At 49.0% G+C, this 2406-nt stretch overlaps 1 protein-coding gene across 1 annotated transcript; it reads left to right on the top strand.

Moving 5' to 3' along the window:
• Nucleotides 1-697: 697 nt before the first annotated feature.
• Nucleotides 698-1521, top strand: LOC138907830 (uncharacterized). The gene is made up of 2 exons (XM_070198447.1): nucleotides 698-1103; nucleotides 1187-1521. The coding sequence occupies exons 1-2, from the start codon at nucleotides 698-700 to the stop codon at nucleotides 1519-1521; spliced, it is 741 nt and encodes a 246-aa protein (XP_070054548.1).
• The last annotated feature ends 885 nt before the right edge of the window (nucleotides 1522-2406 follow it).

The following is a 2406-nucleotide window of genomic DNA, read 5'->3' on the forward strand; positions in this document are numbered from 1 at the left end:
TGAGTCACAAGCAAGTTTAGTAGAATCTTGCGGATCGGTATGAAGACATTTGTACTTATCTTCTGGAGGCTATGGAACTGTTAGGAAAAAATTCACTTCTTTGATTCCTTATCGTGCGAATTTGTTGACTTCAAATTCTAAATCTCAGCCTTTCTATTCTCTCACATATGGTGCGGACACACACATCTAGATTTGATGATCAGACACCCGCACCCCCTGCTAGAGCTGCAAGAGGCAGGGGCCGGGGTAGAGGCCAAGGACGTCCACGTGGTGCAGTCAGAGCACCTGCACAAGATGCTACAGAGGAGCCACCAGTAGCTCCAGTTGGAGAGCAGGCACTTGAGACGCCTGTTACTACCCCTGCACTTCAATAGACCCACGCCCCAGGTTTTGAGCACTTTTGGCACTCTAGCTCAGGCAGGGTTGATTCCATTTGCTCCTGCCACATCTCAGGCTGGGGGAGGATCACAGACTTCCTCAGCCCGTACCAGAGCAGCGGGTCAAGGTTGAACAGGTCCTAGAGGTCATACTAATGCAGCCGGTTGTCCCAGTTTAGCCTAAGGTTAGGGCAGCAACTTCTGAGGGGGAGCAGCTCAGACTCGAGAGGTACAAGAAGTACCACCCTCCTACTTTCAGCGGTTTGGCTTCAGAGGATACACATGGTATTCTTGAGGAGTTCCACCGTATCCTCCGTACTATGGGTGTTGTGGAGTCGAGTGGGGTTGCTTTCACTACGTTCCAGCTTAAGGGAGCGACTTATCAGTGGTGGCGGGCATATGGGTTGGGTAGCCCGTCCAAGGCAGCTTCACTCACCTCGACGCAGTTCTCAGAGATGTTCATGAAGGAGTTTGTTCCCCAGAGGCTTAGGGATGTACAACGCGCAAAGATTGAGCAGTTGCGCCAGGGTGCTATGAACATATCGGAGTATGCAGTCCGTTTCATAGATTTCTCCAGGCATGCACCAACTTTTGTCTTCACGATCAGAGAGAGAGTTCGTCAATTTATCGAGGGGCTCAACCCTGGTATCAGATTCAGCATGGCTCGAGAGTTGGAGATGGACATCCCATACCAACAGGTAGTGGAGATCGTTATGAGATTGGAGGGTACGTAGGCCCGGGAGAGAGAGAGGAGATGAAGGCGAAAAGGCCTCAAGATTCTGGCACATATAGTGATGTCCATTCCCCAGTTACAGCCAATAATGGTAGAGGCTATGTGAGCCGTCCTTTTCATTCATCACTTCCAGCTTCTAGCAGTATTACGGATACTCCCAGGCCTCAGGTTTCCCATTATGCACCACCGCTGTCTAGTGCACCTTCTGCACAGGGTGCTTTCAGCGGTCAGTCCTGCCGATCAGGCCTGAGCCGGTTCCAGCAGCCATGTCCTCCGAGAGCTTTTTTTGAGTGTGGTGACACTAGTCATATGATAAGGGATTTCCCCAAACTCAGGAAGGGGTGCACCTCCACAGACTACCCAGGCCCTACGTATTCCACAGGGCCCTCTGGTTTCTCAAGCCGTGGTTAGTGCACTAGTTGCCACTCCACATGCAAATCCAGCCAGGGGTGGAGGTCGGGCATGTAGAGGTCGCCCTAGAGGGGGAGGCCAGGCCAAATGTTATGCTCTTCTTACCAATATGGAGGCGGTTACATCCGACTTAGTTATCATAAGTGTTGTTCCGGTTTGTCATAGAGATGCATCAGTCTTATTTGATCTAGGCTCCACTTATTCCTATGTATTATCTTACTTTTATCCATATTTGGGTATATCCTGTGATTATCTGAGTTCTCTCGTCTATGTGTCCACGCCTGTCGGAGATTCTATTATTGTTGACCATGTGTATTGGTCGTGTTTAGTTGTTCTTGGTGGTTTTGAGACCAGAGCCGATCTATTGTTGCTCAGTATGGTAGATTGTGATGTTATTTTGGGCATGGACTAGTTGTTTCCCTATCATGCTATCCTTGATTGTCACGCCAAGACGATGACATTGGCTATGCCAGGTTTGCCACAGTTGGAGTGGAGGGGGTACTTAGGATTATGTTCCTAGCAGGGTGGTGTCTTTCCTTAAGAAGCAACAGATGGCTGCAAAGGGGTGTGATGAGTATCTAGCATATGTGAGAGATGTTGGTGTTGATACTCCTACCGTTGAGTCAGTTCCGGTAGTGAGAGACTATCCAGACGTATTTCCAGTGGATCTTCCGAGCATGCCGCCCAACAGGGATATCAATTTTGGTATTGAGTTATTGCCGGGTACTCAGCCTATTTCTATTCCACTATATTGTATTGCCCCAGCAGAGTTAAAGGAGTTAAAGGAGCAGTTGTAAGAGTTGCTTTATAAGGGTTTCATTCGGCCTAGTGTATCACCTTGGGGTGCTCCGGTCTTGTTTATAAAGAAGAAGGATTGTTCCGTGA

This window comes from Nicotiana tomentosiformis, chromosome 3 (genome assembly GCF_000390325.3).
Source record: "Nicotiana tomentosiformis chromosome 3, ASM39032v3, whole genome shotgun sequence".
In the NCBI taxonomy this organism is placed as follows: domain Eukaryota; kingdom Viridiplantae; phylum Streptophyta; class Magnoliopsida; order Solanales; family Solanaceae; genus Nicotiana; species Nicotiana tomentosiformis.

Coding starts and splice junctions, on each gene's coding strand:
- LOC138907830 (XM_070198447.1), top strand. CDS start 698: ATGGGTGTTGTGGAGTCGAGTGGGGTTGCTTTCACTACGTTCCAGCTT. Junction 1,104..1,186: donor GATCGTTATGAGATTGGAGG/GTACGTAGGCCC, acceptor TCCATTCCCCAG/TTACAGCCAATAATGGTAGA.